We start from the raw sequence: 27,604 nt of genomic DNA on the forward strand, positions 1-27,604 counted from the left end.
TTTTGAATCAGATGGAAAATTTAAGCAGGACCTGTAGATAGAAAGTGGTATTGTATCTACGTTCATTTTTTAAATCAAAGGGCAGTAAGGTTGTCATGGAGGAGAGTGTCTTTGTTTAGGTAAAATCACACTGGTCAGTTTAGGGTAAGAGTTCACAATGTTCACCATCACTCCCCAATGGCTGAAAAAAACCTAGTGGTAATGGTATAAAAGAGAGAGAAAGTAGCTGGTAAATCAAATGCACTAAAGTTAATAGTTGAGCATCTAAATAAGGAAGAAAATGAAGTGTACACTTGAAATTATGAGGATAAATTTAACTTGGGATATGGGTTTCTCATCTTGGTCAGATTTTTTTTTTTTTTTTTTGGCCACACTTGAGGCATGTGGAATTTCCCAGGCCAGGGACCAAATCCGCAACTATAGCAGCAAACTAGGCCATTGCAGTGACAACACCAGATCCTTAACCCACTGTGCCACAAGAGAACTCCTGCGATCTATATTTTTGATTAGAAAAGACACATATATGTGGGTGGAAAAAAACAGCTATGGTATGATTCCATTTTAGTTAAAAATTATTTATAACTATTAACATATGTTGTTCTATATTAAGAAGAGAAGAAAGATATAACAAGCTGTCATCTCTGCATACTAAGATTAATGGTGAATTTCACCGTTATTCATCTTTTTCTTAATATCTAATTTTTTTACAAAATATATAATGTATATATACAAAAATGTTCAGACTATACAAAGTACCACTACGAATCAGTTAAAAAAAAAATGTTTTTTTCAACAGAAAAATGGGCAAAGAATACGACTAGGAAAATGACAGAAGAGTACAAATGGACAGAAAAAAAAAAAATCAAAAGATGCTAATGACTAAGGAAAAGCAAATCAAAGAGAGATATAGTTTCCCACCTATCCATATAGCAAAAATAAGCATGTCTGATTGCTTCAAATGCTGATGAACCTGTGGAGAAACAAGTACTCACAAATACTGCTTGTAAGAATGTATATTTATACAGCCACCTTGAAAGATAATTTGTATATGTAAGGAGATGTGTCAAGAATGTTCACTACACTATTATTTATCAATAGCAAAAAACTGGAAACAATAGAGAAATGATTATGCAACATAAGGCAAGGAATTCTAGGCAGCTGTTAAGAAGAATGAGCTAGATCTCCAAGTAACAACCTCAGCAGAATCCAGGAATCTGTCTCATTCACGTTTATTATCTTTAAAAATTGAAAAGCTATTTCAGCCACAACTGAATGGACAACCCAGAGGGTTTTACTCTGTTTAGCTCTGGATAGTCCAAATGACCCCTTAACTTCACCAGCTCCCCCTCAGTCACCAGTCGTAGTTAACTGATTAAAAATGGCATGGCATGAGGGAGGACAGGGGAAAACCCCCCAGCATTTGCCCAAACGTGTTTATGAGCTCAAACATGATTACTCGCAATGAATACATGCTTCTCAGTAGCCGTATGATTTCCTAGAAACTAAGAAAGGACACTAGGGAAGCCCTGTTACCACTTCTCAAGTAATCCAGATCCAGAGCCACTACTTTTCAAGGTCACTTACTGACCATGACCACAGCAGAAAAGGCATCTTACAGTGACACCCAATAGTAACACCTACTCCACATGTTTACGTAAAACAAAAGTTTCAGAGACTGATCTTAAACTTACTACAGGCCATGTGCTCAGATTTCTTTTCCTATTCAATTCCAATTTAAGATGCTGGACATGACTCACTAAAGTTAATTTTATTTATTTTTTTGTTTTATTTGTTGTCTTTTTGCCATTTTTTGGGCCGCTCCGGCGGCATATGGAGATTCCCAGGGTAGGGGTCTAATCAGAGCTGAAGCCGCTGGCCTACGCCAGAGCCACAGCTATGCCAGATCCGAGCCGCATCTGCGACCTACACCACAGCTCATGGCAACGCCAGATCCTTAACCCACTGAGCGAGGCCAGGGATCGAACCCAAAACCTCATGGTTCCTAGTCAGATTTGTAAACCACTGAGCCACAATGGGAACTTCTAAAATTCATTTTAGAACCCATTAATGGATTTCAACCGAATCTGAAAAAAATACTGCCAAAAAAGAACTGTTCTCATCGTTTTATCTCCCAATGCTGCCACCACCACCACACGACCACTAAATTCATCTGCTTTTCCTTGGGCCATTCCATCCACTTTATATATCTTCCTTACTCCTTTCTCTCATATAAATCCTACTGATTCTTCTAGACCTACCTAAAATCCCAACTCAATCACAGGCAGATTCTCTTGAAATGTTCTTTAAACTCAGAGAAATAATCATCCAACCAATTCATTTGTCGATTAATATTTTGTGACATCTACTTTTGTCTAGAATTACTATTCAAATTTTTTATGTTTGAAATTCTTTTTCATAATCTTACTGAGAGGAAGCACTAGTCTTACACTGATTTATAACCATTAGTGTATCTTAATAACGCCTCATGTACAGCAGTATTCAGATTTTATTTCCTTGCAGGAGCCTCAAAAAATCTGTTTATTCTAAGAGTTCAGAAAAAAATGCCACTCATAACCTGAAGTCAAACTGAGAAAGATATTCTCAGGACTTTCCACTGTGACTCTGCAGATTAAGAACCTGATGCTGTCTCTGTGAGGATGCAAGTTTGATACGTGGCCTCATTCAGTGGGTTAAGGATCCAGAGCTGCTGCAAGCTGCAGTGTAGGTATCAGATCTGGCTCATATCTGATGTTGCCACGCCTGTGGTGTAAGCCAGCAGCTGCAGCTCCGATTCCACTCCTACCCTGGGAACTTCCATATGCCACAGGTACAGCCGTACTAAAGAAAAAAAAAAGGGAGTTCCTGTTGTGGCGCATCGGAAACGAATCCAACTAGGAACCATGAGGTTGTGGGTTCAATCCCTGGCCTCGCTCAGTGTGTTAAGGATCTGGTGTTGCCATGAGCTGTGGTGTAGGCTGGCAGCTGCAGCTCCAATAACTCTAGCCTGGGAACCTCCATGTGCTACAGGTGCGGCCCTAAAAAGCAAAAAAAAAAAAAAAAAAAAGATATCCTATAAATCACCATAGCACTTCAATTAAATCACTGTTAAACAGAAGTTCCCACTCTGGCACAGCTGGTTGAGGATCTGGTGGTGTCTCTGTGGTGACTCAAGTTTGATCTCTGGCCCGGTGCAGTGGGTTAAGGATCTGGTGTTGCTGCAGCTATGGCTCAGGTTCGATCTCTGGCCTCAGAACTTCTACATGCTGTGAGTGTGGCCAAAACAAAACAAAAAAACCCTGCTGAATAAATAGTCTGATGAAAGGACAATTAAATTCAATGTTCTCAAAATTCCCAGAGGATTTCCCTAGGAGAAAGGCTTACCTGTATGGTGAGGCCTGGGGCCATGACGTTTAAATCTTTCTGCAGAGCTTGCTTCAGGTTTTCGTCTATCTGATCTGTTTTTGAAGTCAAGAACAACAGCTCTCATGACACTCAAAAAAAAAAAATGTTTTTACATTGTAGTAATATTGAAACAAAACAAATCATTAGACCTAAAGTTTCCATGGTACTATTCTTTTACAGGGTTTAAACAATTTCAGATACATATGAAAAAAAAAACAAAACTATATAGGTATAGTTTTCCTTTTCTATAAGAAAAGGTGTGACTAATTATCAAACAAAAAATTAAAGAAAATAACAAGCAGCTAAAGTTTATTCAATAAGTGGAGAATCTAGGTTTCTAGTATCTTAAAATTCAGTGTAGTTACTTACATTCTGATTCTCATAAAAAAAAAAATTCCCATCTTCAGTTAATCTTCACACAAATTCCCAAATAACTAAATTTCATTTCCATGGACCTCTGCCAATTATTTTAGATTTAAAAAGAGAAAGGGAGTTCCCATAGTGGCTCAGTGGTTAGCGAATCCGACCAGGAACCATGAGGTTTCGGGTTCTATCCCTGGCCTTGCTCAGTGGGTTAACAATCCCGAGTTGCTGTGAGCTGTGGTGTAGGTCACAGACGCGGCCTGGATCCTGCGTTGCTGTGGCTCTGGTATAGGCCAGCAGCTACAGCTCCAACTGGACTCCTAGCCTGGGAATCTCCATATGCCACGGGCGTGGCCTGAGAAATGGCAAAAAGACAATAAATAAATAAATAAAAAGAGAAAGGGTCAGGGTAAGGCTCACAGGAAGGTCCTTTGAAGCACACAAGAATGGATAATAAAGATGTCATTTCAGGAGTTCCCACTGTGGCTCAGTGGTTGACGAATCCAACTAGGAATGATAGGGTTTCGGGTTCGATCCCTGGCCTTGCTCAGTGGGTTAAGGATCCGGTGTTGCCATGAGCTGTGGTGTAGGTTGCAGATGCAGTGGCTTGGATCCCGCGTTGTGTGGCTCTGGGGTAGGCCGGTGGCTACAGCTCCGATTCGACCCCTAGCCTGGGAACCTCCATATGCCACGGGAGTGGCCCAAGAAATGGCAAAAAGACAAAAAAAAAATATATATCATTTCACTTGGCTTTGGAACTTAGCAATTTTCTATCCGCCTCAAAAGTACTTTCACCACTATTAAATAACCAGTGATATGAAAAATAAGGACTAGTTCAAACACCATGCCAACAGTTCTCAATCATCAATAAGCAATCAACTGGTAGATTTCTAAACAGATCAACCATTCCAATGACTGCCTGTAAGAAATTCACTAAGAAACTGCAGGAGGGAGACAAGAGCAGCCAATAGCAGCAACCCAATCTCTGGCTAGAACTTTCACTATCACAAATGAAAAGTGCAGAAGAGAGCTAACACAACAAGCCTGAAACTATACTTAGAGAGGCCTGTTTGCAATTTGGCCCTTGGCTGTCACCTGGGGCAAATTTAGAGCAGATTCCCACTCTCCCCAGAATGACTCACTGTGCCTAAATTGTTTATTCAAACCATGTGGTTTATGCTGAATATCTACTTTCTGGGAATCTGGGCTATTTGGTATGTACTAGGCAGAGGTTACCTACACAACCAGGCCCCAAGTAAAAATCCTGAGCAGAGTCCCTAATGAGCTTCCCTAGCAGACAACATCTCACATGCGTTATCAGAATTCAGGGTGGAAGTGATTAAGTGTATCTTGCATGACTCCACTGGGAGAACTCTTCAAAGCTTGTGCCTGGTTTCCTTTAGACTTCACTCATGTGTCTTTCCTTTTGCTGATTTTGCTTTGTATTTTTTGCTGTAGTACATTTTAGCTATGAGTATGATTATACTGAGTTCTGTCAGTCCTCCCAGCAAATCATCAAACATAGGTTCCTGGGAAATTTCAAGACACAGACTTCTAAATTTTCTCAAATTATCTATTAAAATAGCAACAGCTAATTTTCAGTAAATTATCATAGTAAAAACAATATAATCTGTAAAAAAAATGATCTTTTCCCAATCTCTACCAAGTTATATACTATCCATTTCAGAGAAAGGTTACGATTCTTAAAATATCTTGTCTGAGTAACTCTTGCTTAATTTAAGCAATTTTAAGCAAAAAAAAAATTAAACTTAAAGAATATTTTAAAGACAATTGCTCTATTATAAATTCAGAAGTGCTCAAAGAGCATAATGTTTATTAATAAAGCAACCACAAACAAGCTGAATGAGATTTCTTATTGATTATTTACATATTTAAAACAAATACAACACTTACCAAACAATTCAATGTAAACTTCTTGAAGCGTGTGGGCACTGCAAAACTGGTTCAGTTCATGGTGGATTTTATTGAAGATTAAGGTCTTGTCATAATCTGCAGTGTAGTTTCTCACAATATCAAACACTGAAAGAGAGGTACAATCCATGTTTACCCATGTGTCCTCTAACTCAGCCAAGGTAAAAGTTACAGTGATGAAATATACATGAGGAAAAGTGCCAATGAAATTAGTGAAAACATGAAACACAACTCTCAACACTGATGTGTTCCTTGTGCTTAATTTTCCAGATATTACTGCATTTGCAATTCTAATGGGCAAACTTTGAATTCCAAACTAAGGAGAGCATATATTATCTTGGAGGTAATAAGGAACTGTCAAAATTTTTGAGCAAGGTCATGACACAATTGATTCGTACTTTGGCAGGAGAGTGAAAATGAATTGTGAGGCACAGAAATTAGAGACAGGTGAAATGTAAAACAAGTATTGCAAGGCAAAAGTTTAGCTAAGAGGTAAAGAGGGCCTGAACTAATTGAGGAACACTGGAATTGAAAGAAGGAACAAGCTGCAAAAGACCATTTTCAAAAAGGCAGTTTTGAAAGGCTGTTAAAAAAAAAGATATCAGTCTAAAAGGGAAAAAAGCTAACATTTACTAGGCCAGGCTTTAAGTCAGGCAATTTATATATACTTTTTTATGTATAATTAATACAACTGTATAGTATAATTAATACATAATTCTTACAAAATATCTAATTTTGCATAATATGAAACTAAGAATCAAAATTTCAGAAATGTGCCTAAGAATACATACTAGAGAGTGCCAGAACCTGTGCTCTGCTTATTAAAACATGCTGCTTTCTCCCTTCAGACCCAAGACTTGCCCTTTGGCCTTCCCATGGAGGATTCCAGATCACAACTTGCTGACTAACTCATTCTCCTGGTCATTTCCAAATGAGTTGGTGATCCAATAGTTTCCTCTTTATCTCTGGCCAGAGAACAAGCAATCTCTCCTTCTCTTTTATTTTTCCAGTTTTAGTCCATTCCACTGATTTGTGACCAGCGAAAGTAGGTAATAAAAGATAGGAAAATACTTAATTGCTGAAAAATATAATCTAAATCTGCTTGAAAATAATATTGCTTGCATTCTGTTCTGAAATCCTTTTGCTATTTGAGTCTGTACCACTGTCATGAAATTTAGCATGAACTTACATATATATATATACACATACACATATACATGTTTTAAGTCAGTATCTTGTCTTCTCAAGCAAAATACAAACCCTTTAGGGCAAAGGTCCTAACTTCACCTTTCTAAATTATTTTTGCAGAACACAGTATCCTAACATACTAAGCATGCAAATGTTACTAGTAAGGATAAAGACTAAATGGCAGATCTTTTGAGTGAAAGTTGGGTCTTAAAGAGACCCACGTACACCTAAGTTCATAGCAGCATTATTCACAATAGTTAAAAGTGGACGTAATTCAAGTGTCATCAATGGATAAATGGATAAACAAAATGTGGTATGTACATACAATGGAATGTTATTCAGCCTTAAAAAGGAAGGAAGTTCTGACATATGCTGCAACATGGATGATCCTTGAGGATATGATGTTAAGTGAAACAAGCCAATCACAAAAAGGCAAATACTGTATGATTCCACCTACATAAAGTACTTAAGAGTGGTCAAAAATCACAGAAACAGAGAGTAAAATGGTGGTTGCCAGGGGCCAAGGAGTGGGGAGGTGGGGGAACAGGGAGTTACTATTTAATAGGTAGAGAATTTCAGTTTTGCAAATTGAAAAGAGTTATGGAGATGGATGTTGGTGATGGTTGCATAACAATGTGAATGTATTTAATACCCCCTGAATATTTAAAAGTGATTAAGATGAGGAGTTCCCATCGTGGCGCAGTGGAAACGAATCCAACTAGGAACCATGAGGTTGCGGGTTCAATCCCTGGCCTTGCTCAGTGGATTAAGGATCTGGCGTTGCCGTGAGCTGTGGTATAGGTCACAGATGCGACTCGGATCTGATGTTGCTGTGGCTGTGGTGTAGGCCAGCAGCCACAGCTCGGATTAGACCCCTAGCCTGGGAACCTCCACATGCTGCCAGTGTGGCTCTGAAAAGACAAAAGACAAAAATAAACAAATAAATAAAAGTGGTTAAAATGATAAATTTTATATTATATGTATTTTAATGCAGTAAAAAAATTGGGGAAAAAGTAAAAAAAAAAAAGGCCAATCTTACTTCAGAGCTTCTTCTTTTTTTTTTTTTTTGCTTTTTAGGGCCACACCCATGGCACATGAAGGTTCTCAAGCTAGGGGTTGAATCAGAGCTACAGCAGCCAGCCTACACTACAGCAACAGCAATGTAGGATCTGAGCCTGTCTGTGACCTACACCACAGCTCATGGCAACTCCAGATCCTTAACTCACTGAGCAAGGCCAGGGATCGAACCTGCAACTTCATGGTTCCTAGTTGGATTGTTTCCGATGAGCCACAACAGAAACTCCCAGAACTTCTATAAGTTTTTGATTTGAATAATATTCCATCTCTGTGGGTTTTCATCTTTTACCAAGAAAATGCTTTCCCCACATGAAGGACTTTCAGACTGCTTTGTAAGTTATAGCAAATCTCTACTAGAAAAGGTTTTTCTATGGTCACAAATCATTGTGGACAAAGAATTGATAAGTTACAGATTTTTAATGTGAAATTATTTTTCATTCTGACTAGACAAAATGCTACAGAAATTCTAGAAATAATCAATGACTGTCTTGCTCTTAGATATACTCAGCTCAGAGAAGACTGACCTAAACAACTGCAGAAAGTCAACTCTGTCAAGTATTTGTGACCTATTTCTTTCACCATTCCCTAGGAATGGAAAGTATTCCAGTGAATGGAAAGTATTCCATATATATACACTCACATACACACACATACGTATGTATTAGAAATGAATGAGATAATAAAACTTTACAAGTACCTTTCTATTCCTTAGGGAATCTTTCAGTTACAAATACCAACTGTAACCATAAAAACAGCAGAATAGATAGGTACCATACCTGCACAAGGGGCCAGCATATTAACTACTTCTATTCGGTCGATATAGATCATGACTCCACCACTAAAAACAAAAAGAAAAATGTGAGCCAAATATAAATCTGTTATAGTCCCAGATGAATCCCACATTGTCAAATAAATCCCATATGACAAAAATTTAGAAGGAAAACCTAAAGACATATACTACTGATTAAAAAAATTTTTTTTCTTTTTGGGCCACATCTGCAGCATATGGAGGTTCCCAGGCTAGGGGTCTAATCGGAGCTACAGCTGCTGGCCTATGCCGCAACCACAGCAACATCAGATCCGAGCTGCGTCTGCTACCTACATCACAGCTCACAGCAAGGCCAGATCCTTAACCCACTGAACGAAGCCAGGGATCAAATCTGAAACCTCATGGTTCCTGGTTGGATTTGTTCCCACTGCGCCACGAGGGGAACTCCCCTATTAAAATCTGATCTCACTAATCACTACTCAAATGACACTACACATACTCGCCTGGATCCTCTCATAACCAAAACTCAGCCCTATAACTGATGTGATGAGATCAGCTCACATGAAGACTAGACCCGTAACCTAGAGCTGCTTAGTGCTTTACCTTTGTTAACTAAAGCCAACAGCTAAAGTGTGTACTTCTCAAACTTTTCCCTCAAGGAACTAAAGTGGTTTCCCAAGAGATATGGAGGCCAGCCACATTGAAATTCTTTTGGTTTCCTGCCTTACCTTAATCTAATTTTCATATGTATTTATTCCAATAAGAAAAGAAGAATGTTTCCCAAAAAAACATGAAGTAAAACTGGCACTCCAGAAAGACAGGCCTCATTAACTAATGACTTCCTATACTTTCTGGCCTATCAGCACAGACCTTGAGGGACATGCAAACCTTGCTTTAAGATACATGAAAAAATTTTGAAAGTAAACAACTAAGCCTTCCTACCAAATTACGATGACAATTTTTTTTTTCTGATAAAAACCAGCTCACTGAAAAAAGTGTGACAAACATAAGATGGCATGAAGATAAAAATTTATCCAACATCTCATCAGCTGCCAATTTTGAGTCATCTCTAAAGGGAATCCATAAAAGAGAGTTACAGATAGACTTACAGAGAACCTGATATCATATATATGTATAACTTAAAACAAAGAGTTTGCTCCTTTTTTAAGAGCATTTCTGTCCTTCCACAGATGTCAAAGCCTGTTTTATAGGCTCATAATAGTGATATTTCAGTTACTTAAAATACAGAACTTAAAATGTACTTTGAACTTTACATTCTTCTTTTGATACAATTCGACACACTGATTATACTCTAAAAATAATTTGGGCCTTGCCTTTCTTACCCCAAAACCCTTTAGGGCAGTGATTTCCAAAGAAAGGTCCTGAGACCAGCAGCATCAGCACCATCTGCGAACTTTTGCTAGAAATGCAAATTTTGGAGTATCATTCCAGACCTACTCAATCATAAACTCTAAATTAGATGGTATTTAATACAAAAAGGTGAGTGGATTTCATTTTAAATTATCTGTTATTGACAGCTTAAAACAGCTCCTAAGACGGAAAGCTCCTCTGGAAACAGGACTTTTCTCAAATAATGCTCACTGGGTCACTATCATGCCTATTTGAAAGATATTTAAATGGTCACAGCTTATGAACAGAAATTACATCTGAACCAAAGGGAAGTTGGCAAGCAAGAGGAACGCTTACCTTGTTCCACAAGGCACATTTTTAACTTCATCTGTTTGTAGCGTTGTCTGGGGAGGAAAAAAACATCTCATCAATAATTGGCATACATATCATCAAAGAAACCCTTGTCCCAAAAGAAAACCTCTAGAGAACTGTTGAGAGGTAAGTACAGGAGAGCTCCATTACAATTTTAGTCCCCAAAGATTAGCTATCAAGTAATTTCTTTTTGTGTTCTAGCAGACATGAAAAGCTAGAGACAAAATACTTTACAGTTAATGCACCAGGAAAGTTGTGATGTTCAATCTGAAAGTTTCCATGTTCAATCTCTCAATCAGAGTCCCTCATTTGCCTAGAGCTGGACTGAGATTGCAAACTACATAAATTACCCTCAAGGATAATTTATGTAGGACTTCTGCTCTGAACTTTGATTCTACTGCTAATATCACTGTTTACAATGAAGGTAAAAGATAATTACATATGCATGCAAGTAGTTTATAACTCAAAGAGACCCTTGAACTCAACAGCAACCTTTTCCTCTAAAGTTATAGCCGATATCTTAATTTAGATCCTAATGATCTCTCAGATGGTCTATTCAATTTCCTTTGTAACAGTAGTGCCACCATCAGCACTCCTTCCTCTTAGCGAACCAATATTAATTAATCTGACCCTGTCATGACTTGGTTCGGATCCAGAATGACTCCCTGTTGCACCCTGAGGCTTCCAACAGGTGAGCACATGAGTATATTCTAGACACACTGCACCTTACTAAGCCCACAGCAACAGAGAAATTTATGGAAAACAAAGGAAAGAGGAAGAATGGACCCTGTTTCCCAAGAGCTCACAATCCAACACAGGAGATAAAATCCTTACAAAGCAACCAGCAACAGGTACAAATAACAAAGTATAAACTGAATTGTTAGGTATTAAGTGACAGAATAAAATAATCATTTGAAAAGCTCTCTGAGCAGTTCCTGCTGTGGCTCAGCAGAAACGAATAAGACTAGGAACCATGAGGTTGCGGGTTTGATCCTGGGCCTTGCTCAGTGGGGTTAAGGATCCAGCTGCCATGAACCATGGTACAGGTAGCAGACGCAGCTCAGATCTGACGTGGCTGTGGCTGTGGCCAGCAGCTATAGCCAGCAGCTGTAGCTCCAATTGGACCCCTAGCCTGGGAACCTCCATATGCCGCGAATGTGGCCCTAAAAAGCAAAAAAAAAAAAAAGTGACATGAAAAGATCTCTGAGGTGAAGTATTTATAAGCCAGATCTAGAGGGGGAGAAAAAGAACAGATAAGCCCTACGAATTTCTTAGGTTCTATATTCTATACAGAACATCATATTTAAATATACAGGTGTCAGGAAGCAGTTGGCTTGCCTGGATCAGAAAGGGCAATATAGATGAGAGGTGAAATTCTGAGAAAAGAACACGACGATGTTAGGTAGAGGGCCCTGAATGTTCAGTGGGGGCTCGTGCTCTCCATAGTCCATATTATATGTAGCCACAAAATGAACCTTTCAAAAATATGATTTTTCCTTCATTCCTTTGCTTATGTATAATGTGGTTCTCATCATCTATACTGTCTGGAGGCAAGAAAACCAGCTGATAAGCTTAAGTAGTAATTTCTTTAGGTTACTATAGTAAAGACCATGGAAACTCAAAGTTGTCAATCCAGGAGACATAACAGAGGAAAGATGTGATAACTAGTTGCATATAAAATTCCAAGAGGATTAGGAATAGAATATTAAGCCTGGGGTTAAAAGGGTGATGATAAATATTAGTGACAGGTTCTAGGTAGAGTGAGGGAAGTTGATAAAAAGGTGAACTTAATTTATTTTATTTCCTTCAAAACATTAACCAAATTCAATTTCCGTATTTCATATCAACTTTATTTTTTAATTAATTAATTTTCTTTTATGGCCACACTGCAGCATATGGAAGTTCCCGGGCTAAGGGCCAAATTGGAGCTGCAGCTGCTTCCCTACACTAGAGCCACAGCAACACCAGATCCGAGCCACACCTGTGACCTATGCCACAGCTTGCAGCAATGCCAGATCCTTAACCCACTGAGTGAGGCCAGGGATTGAACCCGCATCCTCACAGACACTAGTCAGGTTTGTAACCTCCTGAGCTCCAAGATAAGAACTCCCTATCTTCATGTAATTTTATACTTCTTTTATAGTATCTCAAAAACTATTTTCCCAGTATAAGATTTTTTTTTTGGTCTTTTTAAGGCCGAACCCTAGGCCATAGCTACAGCAACACTAGATCTGAGCCGCATCTGCAACCTACAATGCAACTCATGGCAACACTGGATCCTTAACCCACTGAGTGAGGCCAGGGATCGAACTCACGTCCTCATAGATCCTAGTCAGGTTCATTAACCGCTGAGCCATGAAGGAACTCCTTGAAGATTTATTTTAAAAGTCTTTGGTTATGTTAAATATACGTTAAAGACTGAAGACTTTTATATTTCTCTAAGCATAGTTTTTTTTTCTTACATCTTTTATGGGATCTCATATTTCCCCAAGATGCTTCTTAAATATTCCGTTCAAATGCCAATTCAGTTAAGCCATTTGTTCCTATAAGCTATGTCTTCTAATATATTCCAAAAATTCCTAAAAATAAGTTTATCTCATCCTTACAAGAACAATTTCTTAAAAGGGTTTGATTAATATAATTGTTTCCTAGAGTGCTGCTATTTCACATACAAAGAACATTTCTATTTAGTCACACAGGCTCTAGCATTTAATTTTTTTGTAGATGCAAAGTATATTAGTTTACATGGAAAACTTTTTACTAATTCCATTTTCCTATCTTATGATAGTCTATCACTCTTATGTGTATATATAAGTATACACAAATATACATATACACCATGTATTTGTTATATACAGAATTAAACTCTAAAATCTATTAGTTTATTGTCTGTATCTCTTTTATGTATCTCTGCATCACTATGACTCAACATACTCCAAGAAGGCAGAGACAGATCTGCCTGACTTTGAACAAGATTTAAAAAGCCCCTGATCTCTAAGGGTCTGATGATGGCACTGACATCATTATGGACCATTTAAGCACCATAAGCACCATTATGGACCATGGTGGGTCCATGCAATTAAAATCTCTTCTTTCACAGAGGAGTAACTAAAGTCCAGAATGGTTAAATGATTTTTGCAAAATCATGTGACCAACTGGTGGCAAGGCCAGAACTCACATCTCCAGGTTTCTGGCCACATGTTCACCACACCACAAAGCTTCCTGAGAAATTAGTTCAATTTAACAACTTTTACCACATGTAGAAAGGTCAGAAATATGAAGGCAGGTTACAACCCCTGCCTTTCACAAGCTTGGAAACTTTCTGGGGAAAAAAAATTCACACAAAAACTTAAGAGAACAATACAACATAATTAAAGAAAATAAAACCAAGGGCCAAAATTTACAATATCAACTTTAAGAGCTATGGAACAAGAGGGGAAGGATTTGTAATGAGCCTTAAAAAGCCTGGTGAGATCTAAACAGGAGATAAGGAATGAAGGGAGATGAGGTGACAGTATTAATCCAGGCAAGAATAAATAAAATAAATATGGTAAAACAATATGGAAATCAGTCTGACTGGGAGAAGGACACTATATTCCACTTCAACAGACACAATTCTTGCCCTAAGCCCTCTAGAAGAAAATAGGAAGAAAGGAAATGTGGAGGATTTAAATATTCACAATGAAACTCCCACTTAGCAGGAAGCCTAGACTTTAAATTAGAAGATTAAATGCATTGAATTTTCCTGAGTCCTGAAAAATTAGCAATAGATAATGTTTCTGAACCCAAACATTTATAATCACACAGTGCTTGCAAAACTAGTAACAATCTAATCTTATTTGTCATCTGTTATGTCAAAGACATTTACTAAGTGTCTCCCACTGCCAAGACACTGTTCTCAAGAACCAGACACTTATTTCAAATATTCTGGGATGCTGTCAAAATAGAACATTCACTAAGGTTCCAGATAAAATTGTGCCTCATGTTCCAGGGAAAAATATGAGGCAGAGAAGCTGTATATAAATATTCAGATCCTCCATATTAACAGTAGCCAGGAGCTTGCCTCTATGGAAACCAAACACTGTTCTAAACCAAGTAATCACTGGTTTATGTCTCTAGTTGTTTCAGTGTCCTGCTTTTATTTTGATAGAAGCAACAGAAAACCTGCTGTATACCATTATATAGATGGGAGAAGTCAGTCCTTCCAAGCTGCCTAACCCATATTTCCAATACACTTCAAGACAGTGAGGTGGTTCAAAATCATAACTTACAGCTGTGACAATTTTACTCTGAACTTTAACTCTTGCATTTAAGTAAATACTACCATTTGCTTAAGCAATAAGGAAATCTATCCCCACCCACAAATGTGGTAACTGTCCCTGTCACACCTGTCTATCCAGTGTGGGGGCTTCCCTAAGAATCACTCACCTGCACAGATCTGAACGTAGTAATGAAAGGCAACATGATATGATAGCCTGGTCCGCTGGGGCTAGTTAGTAAAGCTCCTCCCCTGCAAAAAGATGTTTCAATTTGACAAGATTATAAAGAGAGAAATTCTCTTTCCAAATCTAAAATGCTGTAATATTCACTTCTATTCAAGGTATTGACCTACTAAAGCCTCACTAATATGAGTTACTCATGATGAACAATTGCTAGTCCCTAAAATACCTGCCACTCCTAAAAAGGTGAAAAGATCAAATTAAACTGCCAATGTTACACCTGATTTCAAAAGCTCCACCAACCACAGCTCTGGGTTTCCAGCACCACTCTCAGGTACAAAGGTTCTCTTTGGTCTTTAATCTTCTGAGAAATACTTGTGAAAACAAAAAGGTATGGCTCTCAGTTGATATACTTTAATTGTACACAATATGAGCCAGATCAAAAGTTAATACATTTAATCACCAGGCTAAAACAAACAAAAACAACACAAACTTTTGAGGAAGGAGAAAATTTCTGAAGCTCAAGATTCTTTTAATCTATCCACAAAGCAATTATAATAATGAGGGCATAAAGTCTCTATAAAATCAACACAATAAAAAAATTAGCATGGAGGAGTTCCCGTTGTGGCGCAGTGGTTAACGAATCCGATTAGGAACCATGAGGTTGCGGGATCGGTCCCTGCCCTTGCTCAGTGGGTTAACGATCCGGCGTTGCTGTGAGCTGTGGTGTAGGTTGCAGACGCGGCTCGGATCCCGCGTTGCTGTGGCTCTGGCGTAGGCTGGTGGCTACAGCTCCGATTCAACCCCTAGCCTGGGAACCTCCATATGCCGCGGGTGCGGCCCAAGAAATAACAACAACAACAACAAAAAAAAGACAAAAAAAAATTAGCATGGAAAAGATGACAGGGGAAGGGATAAGATATAGTCTTAGATCTATAGATCTATTTATAGTTTATAAATAGATTATGAGTGTGGACTTGTTCATCGAATCCTGGATGTGAGAAACATGAAAGTACATTTTGGAAGTTATAAAAAGGAGGCAAATGTAAAAAAAGAAGTCCTATTTTAAACAGTGATTAGTAAATTCATAGAACTTAGCTTCCTATCTTCAAAATATAAATAAGTTTGCAAAGACTTCACAACAACTAAGAAAAGATGACGTGCTTGAGGTCCATCTTTAATTCTTTGAGAGCCAAACCTTGAAATGTTCTTTCCTTGAGTTCACTATCAAGACAATGCTGAACTAGATGGAAATACGGACTAATCTGTCGATTTTTTAATGCTAGACCCCCACTTACTAAAACATATCAGTAATATTGTATTTAAAGCTAGTGCTTCACAAAGAAGACTGTTCCTAAGACTCAGGATGGATCTCAAGGTAGAAACAGCAGTTTTAGAGGATGATGGAAGCCAGTAAAAAGTTGAAGATCTTTAAAATAACTGCAATTTCTCCAAACTGCCCGCTCTGTGTCTATATCAAAGAACTGGTGGAAAAGTTATTCATCTCAGCTAAAGAACAAAGCATTCCACACCATTCCTTTCCAACACTGAAAAGAAACGGAAAGGTGGGAGGGAGGAGGGTGTGTCTGTCACACTGCTCTATTTCTTTCCCCAGGTGCAGGAATTTAACGATTGTAATGAACATCATGGCCTTACAAGCCCAGACACTAGGACTTCTTAAAGTGAAAGGAAAAAAAAAAAAATCTAAGAAACAACCACAAACAGGACCAGGGTTTCTAAATAGCACCTACAGCTGCAAACTAAAAGCCAGCACAGTTGTATGGAATTTAACAATGATTTATCCATTACCTCAGCCACAGGTGGAAAGCTCACTGCCTTCCACCCTTCATTTTTTCCTACAAATAATTGAGTCGACTGATCACTGGAAATAACTGCAGGGAGTCTTAACCTCTGCACACAACTGTCTTGAAACTGTCTAACACCTGGAAGGTGCTCTGCGAAAGAGTGCCACATTCCCCATGCTCTTCCTAGTGCCTGGAAGAAAATCACTTTCTAGAACTGGAAAGAACTCCCTGACACCGCAAAAAGAACAACTTCCTAGCCTCTAACTATCCCCTCTCCTCCTACTCTAGAACCTGGGCTGACAGCACGTGCCACTCACCTGTAGTACACGGCCAGGTGTCCTTCCTCGATCTTGTGGATGGAGGCGTAGAGGAGGACGACCACCAGACCCACCACTCCAGCCACCAGAACCCGGGCTTGAGTCATATTCATCCTAGTTCCTCCTGGACGAGGAAGGAACGGAGCACCCAGCCCATGAGTGACAGGCCCACCTCCTCCAGTTTCCACCTCTCCGGAGACGTGGCGCCCTCCCGCAGGCTGAGTCGGGGAGTCCTATGCCCCTTTTCCCTCCTCGCAGCACACGCCTTCCCTTCGCCAGCCCCTATGCCCGAGGCGGCCCGTGGGTTGCCTCTGCCCGGTGAGCGTCGTGACACTCCCCCGCCTCCCGCCCCACACCCTCCCCAGCCCCTCGCCAACCGCAGCTCCTCCCGGGCCCCTCCCCGCCCGGCGAAAGGCACTAACTGCGAAAGGGGCCAGCCGCAGACTCAGGACGGAGGCCGACCCCTCGGCCGCGCCTCACGGATCAGTGACGCATCGCCCCCGCCCGCACGTGCAGCCGCCGCAAGGGCCGCGCCAACGGCCGCCGACAGCCAGCCCCGCCCACCCGCGGGGCACTGCGGCTGCGCGGACACGCACGCCGACGCTGCGCTCGCCCCGGGGCTAGAGACGGGGAGCGGATGGGACAAAATTCTCCTCACCGCCACCGCCACCGCCACCGCCACCGCCGCGCGATCTCGCGCGAAGGTAAGCGGGCTCTTCTCTGTGTACCGCTGGTTTCCTGCCCCGGAAGAGGAGGGGGGCATTTGGAGTAAGCAAGGTTGCAGAGGAAAGAAGAGGGCCTCTGGGACAAGGGACTGGTCAGTTTGTTCTTGTGCAGGGACACCTGTTAACGTGCCAGAATGCTGAATCAATGAGGGCTTTATGGCGGCCATCCAACAATAGGAACAGAATGAGTTAATAAGGACATAAGCTGGAGTGACTCCAGGAAGATTAAAGAGAACAGTGAGCATTTGAGCTTCCTTGAAGCCTGTATGAGGGAAAGGATACTAGGCTAGGCCCAGATTTTGAAAGGCTCAAATGCACTTTTTCTTCAGGGAGCAGAAACCGGATGGCTACTGACACTTTCTTTCACCATGTAGTCTTCGTTCTTTTAAATTATGCATTATCTGCATATATTATCAGAAACAGGACAAAGTGAAAGAGTAGAGATGGGAGTGAGATAGATAAATATAAGGGACATAAGGGCAACATGTTAGAATGGGTTGGGCAATAATGGTGTAAGCCTTGAAAGGCTAGCACTGGGACCACAACTGGACAAGGTAGACTAAGGTGGGAGGGTTCTGTAACCTCTTGGGCGGGAAGTAGGGGAAAGTAGTGCTTTAGAGCCAGTGAGTCTACAAGATGGTTTACATTGTTGTTAGATAGGAGGCAAAGAAGCCAAGTTGCTAGAACTGCAGGCTCAAGATCACAATGGTAATAACAATGGAAATGGGAACAGGTAAATAGAACCCCAGTCTTCATTAAAGCAATCCCTTCCCAGACCATTCTACCCTCTTTAATAAATGCACTTAACCTGTTATTTTTATTCCCTAGGGATGAATAGGATCTTGTCTGTACTAGATAAGTTATATTTGCAGAGCTTAGTTATTATAACTTACAAAAAGCAAAAAAAAAAAAAAAGAAAAAGAATTTGTCCAGCCTGTTTCTGAATGGATTCTCATAGTTCTTCATAATATTGCTTGAATTAAAGAATGAAATGGATACAATTCACAGCTGTCATTCAACTCTGAAAAGCTGTCACCCAACTAAAATAGAGTGGTCAACTCATGTATCAAAAGCAAATCTGAGATGATCTCACTATAACAATCTGTTCAGACTCACACCACTTGCCCATATCACATACATCAGGCTATCCTGAAGTCACATGAGCCACAAACCATAAAAATGTTCCCATCCCATATAAAGATCTATAAAAATCTTTTATCAGTTATCACAGTGACATTTAGAAAATGCACAATCATTTAAAAAATACTTTAACAATAATTTCATTGCTTGGATGGCTTGCAATGTTCAGAGTCCCAAATAAGCTTTTTTTTTTTTTTTTTTGATATTTCTTTGGGCCACTCCCGCAGCATATGGAGATTCCCAGGCTAGGGGTCGAATCGGAGCTGCAGCCACCGGCCTACGCCAGAGCCACAGTAACGCAGGATCCGAGCCGCGTCTGCAACCTACACCACAGCTCACGGCAACACCGGAACCTCATGGTTCCTAGTCGGATTCGTTAACCACTGCGCCACGACGGGAACTCCCAAATAAGCATTTTTATTGTACTACCTGTTGACTTCTGATCTTCCCAACTTGCTCAATATCTTCCAAGCAACAGGTACCCAATAAATGGTTATTGGTAAAAACCTAAAACTGGAGAAGCAAGAGAATGACTGACTACTTTAACAGCTGGTAGTGAGACTGTCTATATTCAGAAAAACAGTAGTACTAGATGACTAAAAAGTCAGGAGAAGACAATCCCAAGGTTTCAAACTTAGATGACTGGGAAAATGGCACTACTAGCAGAAATGGGTATGTCGGTTTATAAAACAAGGTATGAGCATTGTCTTTACGCAGGAATAGTAATGCTAGGATATCGCAGGAGAAAAGATTATATTAAAGAAGCTACGCAATAATGTCTTTACCATAAGTCCTGTTTAGTTACTAAGGAGAGTACACTGAGAGCTCATTATGTTATTCTATGCTGCAACTCTACTTCATGGAACCTTCACATTTTCCCAAAGCGTATTCAATTATTCTATTATAATCTGATTTTAATGAATAGAGATTCAAAAAGAAATTAAAAATCATTTAATACAAAGTGAAAAACTGTCTAGAATACAAAACATTTCACATTTTTTTTAACAAAAACCTTCTAAATTATTTTACAGATGATAGATCCACAACCCTTTATCTGAAACCCTTTGGGCCAGATGTTCCAGAATTATGAAATTTTCAGATTTTAGAAAGATAATTTAGTGCACATACCATACTGCATATACCCAGGCAGGGTCTGTGGCAGCACCCTCCCGATAAACAAACATGTTAATACTTCTGCAGCAAAACAAATGAATGTTCACACTAAATGATATAAGTAGAGTCATAATGTCAGTTCAGGTTAGATGTGCAAACAAATTTTGTCACCAAGCTTATGAAATACATTTTTAGAGCTTTTTGGATTTTGGAATTACAGATAAGGGAGTGCAGATCTTTATGCATTTGTATGATAAGACATAAAAGATTCTTAAAAGATCCATTTTTACAAATGAAAAACAGATATGTTTTCAAATACATTATAAATTAACAAGCATCTTCTCTGATATTATTAAATGTACATCTTAAATACATATACACACAGCACACTTAAGATTTATAAGAATCAATGATATTAAAGGCACAAATGCACAATCTTGTCAAATGTGCAGTACAAGTGAAAATTGGATTAAAATAACTCCTATGATGCCAGGAAGAGTACTCTTGAGTGCAACACAAGGAAGTAGGGTTTATTCTTCAAGATGTTACCCTTCTACTTGTGAGCAGTCTCTTCCACATAGAAACACAGGCAAACAATTTAGAAGTTAGCTGAGATTTTCTTCTCTGTATACATTATTCTGGCCTTATGACCAAAAGTTAAATGTTAAAAGATACTTCAGTAATGTTTTACCAAATTTGAAGATAAATGGATTCCAGTGTTGCTAAGTAGCTGTCTTATTTCAACAAGTCCACTGACTTATAAAATTCTCTGTTCAAACGTCCATTGACAGGTGTCTGAAGAATGGTTTCACAGGAAAAAAAAATTTCCAGCAACAACTTCATAAGTTTGGGGGCAAGTCATTCTGTTAACCAACTCCAATCAAGATTCTAAAACCAGACACAAAAAGATTACAATTATATATTGACTGTAAGCAGTAGTTATATGGGTGTTCAATTTTGCAAGTTTTCTGTATGTCTGGCCTTTTTTTTTTTTTTTTTGTCTTTTGCCTTTTCTAAGGCCGCTCCTACGGCATATGGAAGTTCCCAGGCTAGGGGTCTAATCAGAGCTACAGCTGCCAGCCTACGCCAGAGCCACAGCAATGCAGGATCCAAGCTGCATCTGCAACCTACACCACAGTTCATGGCAACGCCAGATCCTTAACTCACTGAGTGAGGCCAGGGATCGAACCCACAACCTCATGGTTCCTAGTCGGATTCGTTAACCACTGAGCCACAATGGGAACTCCATATCTGGATATTCTGTAATCAAAAGTTGAAAAACCAAAAGTATAAATAACTTATAATTAAAGAGTTTACGGAGTTCCTGGTGTGGCTCAGCAGGTAGCAAACCCGACTAGCATCCGTGAGGACATGGGTTCCATCCCTGGCCTCGCTCAGTGAGTTGGGGAGCCTGTGTTGCCGTGAGCTGTGGTGTAGGCAGAAAGCTCCAGCTCCAGTTGGACTCCTAGCCTGGGAACCTCTATATGCCGCAGGTGTGGCCCTAAAAGAAAAAGACCAAAAAAAAATTTACTTTCTGCTCACTAAAAAAATTTCAAGCAGTTTTCATAAATATTTGAAGCAAATAATTAATGAAAAAGGGAATAAAAGGAATTATCAAGACTAAATGTAGTAAAAATTAACTCAGTAAACATTTTATTGTAGTTTCCTCAAGTTTTAACAAATCAATAAGTCATAGTAACCAGTCTTTTTCATATAAATGCTTCTATTAATTATAACCACATGAACATTATTCATTTTGCATACAGCAGTTACTGTATTTGAATTATAGTACAAATCATGCCCCATCTTATTGGGGAAAATTGATTGCTAAAGCAACAAAGTACAAACCATTCAATTTCAGTTGTCACACCACAAAGAAAGCTCACCACTCATTTAACTTGACCAAAAATGCTATTGTTGAAGATTACTGATAACATAATCCTAGTGTATACATAAATAAGAGAAGATAGGAAACTGACATTAGGCATTCCTCAAATGCTCTTTCCTCTGAGTTTTTTTTTTTTTTTTTTTTTTGGCCACCCCTCAGCATATGGAGTTCCCAGGCCAGGGATCAGATCTGAGCTGCATCTGCAGTAACACTAGATCCTTTTACCCACCGTGCCGGGACGAGGACTGAACCTGCATCCTGGCACCAGCAATCCCATTGAGCCACAGTGGGAACTCCATTACACAGAGTTCTATTCCCTGTCTGCATACCAAATGCCAGATAAGTCTAGCATGGAAAGTTAAACCCTTTGCACCCAACATACCTAAAACACATATCCATAGCCATATAAAACTTACCATCATATTAGTGCCCTGTTTCTCATTTGCTTCATGAATAATAGAGCTTAAATGGCCAAGACAGTTCAAATTTTCTTCTATCATTTGTGCTAAAGTCTCCCTGTGGAATGAAAAACAGCGTTTTCAAATTCAGCTCAAAGGGGCATGTGAATTTCCTCTACTTTCTAGTTTTTAGGATCAGGATAACTGCCCTTCCTGCAACATTGCAACCCAGCATCCTCATGCAGCCAGTTCCTGTAATCTTCAGTTTCCTCATCCCTCCTGCCCAGAGTCAGAGTCCCGTCTGATACTCCCAGCTGCTGTCTCTGCCCAACTCTAATGATAAGGAATCCATTATAACTCCAATCTGATTTTCCTCTGAAATATAAGTGGCACTTATACACAACTTTCTACCCCCGAAAATGCTCACGGGGCAGGGAGGCAGCAGGGAGAGGGGAGAAGATCCTTGTGGCACAGAAAGATGAAAGATCTCTTTCTGTTTCTGGAATATTTCCCTTTCCTTACAAGCAGTAAGAACATCAGGATGCTTGTTTTAGAGACACAAATGTAGGGGAGAAGATTCAAAAGTACAATCTGTTCTTCAAAGATCAGGGAAGGTAGGGGAAAAAAAAAATCTTCAGAAACTATAGATGGCAGCAATGAACAAGAAAACAAGCAAGCTGATTCCTGAGGACAGCAGAAGAAAATAGTGTGACAGAGGACCTGCTCAGAACCAAGAATTATCCCTGGAAGTTTGTATTAGAAGGAAATCCTGAATCTGGTTTCCACCTTCCACACTCTCCTCTTCCATCCTTACCTTTTACTAACCCTCAGTCCCTACCCTACTAAAATCAGTTCTAGGCCATGGATGATTGCTACTATTCCTTAGAACTAAATTTTCATTCAGCTTATTCAACAAAACAGTTGAGGCCATGGAGTTTCTGTCGTTGCTCAGTGGTTAACGATCCCAACTAGTATCCATGAGGATGTGGGTTTGATCCCTGGCCTTGCTCAGCGAGTTAAGGATCCAGTGTTGCCGTGAGCTGTGGTGTAGGTCGGAGACATGGCTTGGATCCCGTGTTGCTGTGGCTGTGACAGGCCAGCAGCTACAGCTCTAAATGGACTCCTAGCCTGGGAACCTCCATATACCACGTGTACGGCCCTAAAAAAACAAAAGAACAAAAAGAAAAAAAAAGAAAAAGAAAAAAAGAAAAATTGAGGCCAATCCTTGGTGGTTAAGTACCACTCAGGTATATAATAACTGCAATCAGTTTTCCTTTATAATTTCTTACTGGAAAATATATTTTAAAATTCTTGTAGGATACACTTTTGCAAACAACCACAACCTCAAATTGGAAATTACCTATATAGAGGTAACATCTGCAACAATTACCATCCCCTAACCAACCTGTCTTTAATGAAAGCAAAAAGGAAATAAAAAACTTTTTTTTGCATCAACTCTGACCAATGGATTATTTCCTAAAGTCTATATAATTAATTATAGCCTATGCTGTACCTGTATTACATTGGGCCAGATCTACAATGACCCTAAGATATACCCTGAAACTTGCTTTCTTCAAAAAGATAAAATACCTGATATCAGCTTGCCTTCCTGCCATGTGCTTTTTTTTTTCATAAAAGTAGTACAGAATGTATAACTGCATGACCTCCTGAGCAGTGATGTTACATGGCTGCACTTCTGCAAAACTAATTATGGGCAGAGCTTCCAGGAAATGCTGGTACTGTAGAGGTCTCCATGAGTTGTGTGAAAAATAGCAATACACAAGCTAGCAAAGAGCCACTGGCTCTGGATACGGCACATCTTATGCTGAGAAAAATAACAGAAATGGATAGTCATTCAGCTTTTAGCAGAAAAGAAGGATTTAAAAGAAAATACAGGACATCAAACAAGTTATTTGCGAAACTGATTTAAGGCACTGAAAAAAGTCTGACTTTAGAAATACGAGTTATAAAATGAGTAGATTAAACTCAATTCATTAGAGAGGTGATCAAGGGCCCCAAAATGATAGCTGCAACAAGATAGCATAATTTTGCAAAGATAAATGGTTAAGTTAGCAATAAAGTTTGCGTCAAAGATTTGATAAGCCAATAACAGATAAAGAATTTAGAACTTGGATTTAACTAATAAGTAACATTTGCTAAATATGCTCTTCCAAGCACTTCATATACATTCTCTAGCTGAATTTTCACAGCACTTCCCATTTAACAGGTGAAGAAATGTGAACCTTAAGAGTCAAGTTAATTGTATAAGGTTATTACAAAGGGACAATCAGGATTCAACCCTGGTTTATAAGCCACTGAAGATTATGCCGTAACCATTAACACTGCCTCATTCCTACCACTGCTCTTGAAAACACAACCATCTATTGTTACAAAGTGAACCCACCCATCTTGAGGAGTTACCACGCATGACAGAGGACGTTCACGTTCTGCTGAAGTTGGGGGCACCCATGCTGAGGCCTGAGGGGTTACACCTTCTAGACTGGATCCTACAAGGGACCGAGCAGAACTCTGTGTCTAAAAGGGGAAAAACAAAACAAAACAACCAATTATAGGCAAGCATCTCCAAGCATTCATGGTCCTAAGACTTACATTTCTATTACTATTATGCATAACCAGAGTATTTCTGTACAAAACTATCCCCACCATAACACACTACTATCCTATCCTTGACCTTTTTCTTCATTGACAAAAACCAAATGTATCCATCCCTCTATTATACTACAGTTGGAGGAAAAAAACTCCAGTTGAACAAAGGGCTGTTTTTGTTTGTTTCTTGCTTTTTAGGGCTGTGCCCACGGCATACGGAGGTTCCCAGGCTAGGGGTCCAATCTGAGCTACAGCTGCTGGCCCACACCACAACCACAGCAACATCAGATCCAAGCCACATCTGTGACCTACACCACAGCTCACGGCAACGCCAGATCCTTAACCCACTGATTGAGGCCAGGGGTCGAACCCGCAACCTCACGGTTCCTAGTCGGATTCATTTCTGCTGTGCCACGATGGGAACTCCAAGGGCTGTTTTTTTTAAACCAGTCAGGTACATCTATCCCCAGATAGGGTTGGGATACCAGAGTGGTCAAGGGCTGGAAGGAATATAAAAAACAGGAGACTGAAAAGAGACATAGTGAAAGATGATCACAAAGTCCTGCATCTGAATTGCTAGTGAGACACCAAGCAAAGAACATGAGCATCAGCCCAACATAAAATACACACATCTTCAAGAGGACTCAGATCATGCTGATAAAAATCCCTTTTGCAAGGAATAACAGCAAATCATTGTTACATTAAATGATTCATTAATAATTACTTACACAGGCAATTTTAAGGAGATGCCATATTTCTTTCTGCCTCTTTCCCTGCATAAACATGACAGTATTGTCAGCTTCTTTGATGTTACTGAGAGCCATCTCCACCTTGGGCAGTAGATCAATAATCTTCTGCTTACAGCCCAACAACTTGCTGAAGAGGTAAAATCTGTGTCAGACACTTACACAACCCCTAAGACTATATCCCATACTCCCCCACCCAACTGGGGAAATGAATCACAATTAGCATCAGATTTAATGATCTGCAAAGCAATGCACACAAACAGGACACTTAAATGCATGCAGCTGTGATCAAGCTATCCAAGGTACTGCCAGAACTCTTCCTAGGTCCAGTATATTTACCAGAAAGGGCTATTACACTTTGAAAGGAACATGAAATAAAACAATATTTCTACCTCAAATGACCAAACAGCTCCTTGAGAACCCGGTCCTGACTCTGCACAGTATGCACAATGATTTTCACCATCTCCGTGCTGTCGCTGTAAGAGTGATCTATAAAAGATCTCAGTCAGTAGGTATAGCATCTCTTCTGCATAAACATACCAGCCTCCAAACAAAAAATTCCTAAAAATCTGAAACTAGGTTTTTTTTTTTGGGGGGGGGGGGTGCACACTTGTGGCATGCGAAAGTTCCCAGGCCAGGGATCAAACTCACGCCATAGCAACGACCTAAGCTGCTTCAATGACAATGCAGGATCCTTAACCCATGGGGCCAGAAGAGAACTCCTGAAACTAGTTTTAATTAATTAACATCTCAATTTCAAAGCTAGATTAAAATATAAGATTTTAGGATTACAAAATATATTATCTACAAATAATCTTATAACTAAAAATGAAGTCTGTATGTTTGTATGTATAATGTATATATAAACTTATCACTTTATCTTCAGAGACCTTAATTGTCTATTTTGAGAAGAATCATTTTGGCTATCTTTAATCCATACTAACTCAAGCCCCAGACACATATGCAGTCTTCTAGCCAAGGGATCTTTTTTTTTTTTTTTTAAATGAGATCTGCAATATTTATTTCAGGTTCTCTTGATTTTTTTGTTTTGTTTTTTTCCTTTTTGCCACACAAGCAGCATGTGGAAGTTCCTGGACCAGGGATCAAACCTACACCACAGAGCAGCACCCAGGAGTCGTCTTAACCCACTATGCCATCAGAGAACTCCCAAGAGATCATTTTTTTGTTTGTTTTTTAGATGATTAACAGAATTTATTTAGAAACAGCACTGTAATTCATCAAACTTTCACTGACTCGAAGGAGTCCCAAGTAGGTTGCTTGGAATTTCATGTTCATCCACTTTTTTACACCCATGAAAACTTTAAAAAAAAGCTGACCAATTTAAGCCAAATCTGATACACTAATAAAAGGATCTGTAGACATCTTGAAAGTTCAGTTTGAGAGTAGTATGACATCTTAAAGCAAACTAGCAGCTGAAAAATGTCCCCAAATGGGATTGTCGTGTGGTTACAGTGAGTGAATTCTATGTTTATAGGAGATGCCATCTCATTTAAAAGATAAACTGGAAGTTCCCGTTTTGGCTCAGCAGTTACCAAACCTGACTAGCATCCATAAGGACATGGGTTCGATCCCTGGCCTCACTCAGTGGGTTAAGGATCTGGTGTTGCCATGAGCTGTGGTGTAGGTGGCTAGGATCCTGCACTGCTGTGGCTGTGGCATAGACCGGTGGCTACAGCTCCAACTGGACCCCTAGCCTGGGAACCTCCACATGCCTCAAGTTCAGCCCTAAAAAGACAAAAAGACAAAAAAAAAAAAAAAAAACAAACAACCCAAACTGAACAACTAGCATTAACCGCTATATTTCAGAAAATGGCCACTTAAGTTTTAAAAAATTAGAAGGTTGCTCATGTATCATGCTGCTATTTCCCTGAACAATAATTAATCTTGAATGCAAAAAATACATCTATTATCTACTAACAATTTTCTCATTTAACCCTCACAGGACTCCCATG

At 39.5% G+C, this 27,604-nt stretch overlaps 2 protein-coding genes across 6 annotated transcripts in view; both read right to left on the bottom strand.

Annotated features, from left to right (window-relative positions):
• Positions 1-17,565, bottom strand: part of ERLIN1 (ER lipid raft associated 1) — a 35,906-nt gene extending 18,341 nt beyond the window's left edge. For both annotated transcript variants that reach the window (XR_007132236.1, XM_047760942.1), the window contains exons 1-7: positions 17,437-17,565; positions 17,015-17,138; positions 14,882-14,963; positions 10,439-10,485; positions 8,739-8,800; positions 5,680-5,805; positions 3,382-3,455 (exon numbers count right to left, since the gene is read on the bottom strand). Coding sequence is in view for 1 of the 2 variants with exons in the window: in XM_047760942.1 (XP_047616898.1) it covers positions 3,382-3,455; positions 5,680-5,805; positions 8,739-8,800; positions 10,439-10,485; positions 14,882-14,963; positions 17,015-17,127 (504 nt within the window). In the remaining variant the exon portion in view is untranslated. The remainder of the gene's footprint in view (positions 1-3,381; positions 3,456-5,679; positions 5,806-8,738; positions 8,801-10,438; positions 10,486-14,881; positions 14,964-17,014; positions 17,139-17,436) is intronic.
• A 2,293-nt stretch (positions 17,566-19,858) lies between these two features.
• Positions 19,859-27,604, bottom strand: part of CHUK (component of inhibitor of nuclear factor kappa B kinase complex) — a 47,320-nt gene continuing 39,574 nt past the window's right edge. The window contains exons 17-21 of one of the 4 annotated variants that reach the window (XM_047760352.1): positions 26,024-26,120; positions 25,614-25,761; positions 24,700-24,813; positions 22,297-22,396; positions 19,859-20,880 (exon numbers count right to left, since the gene is read on the bottom strand). In XM_047760352.1, the coding sequence (XP_047616308.1) occupies positions 22,328-22,396; positions 24,700-24,813; positions 25,614-25,761; positions 26,024-26,120 (428 nt within the window). In that variant the 3' untranslated portion in view covers positions 19,859-20,880; positions 22,297-22,327. Of the gene's footprint in view, positions 20,881-22,296; positions 22,397-24,682; positions 24,814-25,613; positions 25,762-26,023; positions 26,121-27,604 lie in introns of those variants that run through there. The other 3 variants (XM_047760351.1, XM_047760354.1, XM_047760353.1) reach the window with 3 other exon arrangements.

The sequence above is a fragment of the Phacochoerus africanus genome, chromosome 15 (assembly GCF_016906955.1).
Source record: "Phacochoerus africanus isolate WHEZ1 chromosome 15, ROS_Pafr_v1, whole genome shotgun sequence".
NCBI lineage: Eukaryota > Metazoa > Chordata > Mammalia > Artiodactyla > Suidae > Phacochoerus > Phacochoerus africanus.